Source organism: Alligator sinensis, unplaced genomic scaffold, assembly GCF_000455745.1.
Source record: "Alligator sinensis unplaced genomic scaffold, ASM45574v1 scaffold334_1, whole genome shotgun sequence".
NCBI classification, from domain to species: Eukaryota; Metazoa; Chordata; order Crocodylia; family Alligatoridae; genus Alligator; species Alligator sinensis.
In genome coordinates, this window is record NW_005842572.1 from 628,625 (window position 1) to 629,479 (window position 855).

General features: G+C 67.3%; 1 protein-coding gene across 1 annotated transcript in view; it reads right to left on the bottom strand.

The window, feature by feature from the left end:
- The window catches only part of LOC102387040 (transducin-like enhancer protein 3), a 33,865-nt gene that overhangs the window by 8,179 nt on the left and 24,831 nt on the right, over window positions 1-855 (bottom strand). Inside the window, exons 10-11 of the mRNA XM_025214186.1 lie at window positions 677-809; window positions 1-150 (exon numbers count right to left, since the gene is read on the bottom strand). Coding sequence (XP_025069971.1) covers window positions 1-150; window positions 677-809 — 283 coding nt within the window. The remainder of the gene's footprint in view (window positions 151-676; window positions 810-855) is intronic.

Consider the following 855-nt stretch of genomic DNA (forward strand, 5'->3'; position numbering starts at 1 on the left):
GGGCGCCTGCCGTCATTTGGGGAGGGATGTTGTGGAGCCCGGCGTAGGCTCCCGGGCTGGTGAGGGACCCGTTCATCTCGGGGTGCCCCATCATGGCAAAGGGGGCCGCGTAGGAGCCTGCTATGGAGATGGGCGTCCGCAGGGCTGATGCTGGAGGGGAACATGAGGGAGGCCACACCGGGTCAGCCCCAAGGCTGTGCAACCTGGTCTCTCGGGGTGGGGGGCAGAGAAGCGGCAAATGCAGGATTGGGGGTGCTCCTCCAGCACCTGTCCTCCAGCAAGCCCCAGCGTCTCTCTCCCCCCCCCCCCCCCCCTTGCAACCTCCAGCATTCAAAGAGATGCCGAATTTGGAGACTACAGGCCTAAGGGACCTCAACGTCCATCACAACCGCCTGCCCGGGGCCCAGTGGTCAGTGCCAGAGGAAGCCTGCACCGACCGGGTGCTCCCGGTGCAGAATTGCAGCTCCCTGAAGCCAGGCAGCACGAGGGCAAAGCCTGGCAACTCCCAAATGGCCCTGTGCCCAACACCCCCGTGCAAGACAGGCAGCCCTCCAGCCTCCTGCCATGCAAGGCTGCACGAGCCCCGAGTCAGGATCGGGGCCCTCGCTACACCAGGACTCACCCAGCGAGGCCTGGACTCCCCCCACAGCCTGGCACCGACTCCGAGGCAACCTACCCAGGGGGTCCATGCCCGTGGGCTTTCCCGGCATGGGCCGGAGGCCGGGGGTCGTGCTGGTCCCGGGCGTGGGAGCGTCGTTGCGCGGCGTGGGAGTGTTGGACTTGAGCCCCGGCGTCGACGACTTGTCGTTCTGGGAAGGGGAAGGAAACGGGGAGGATGAGACCGGCAGGGGGGGG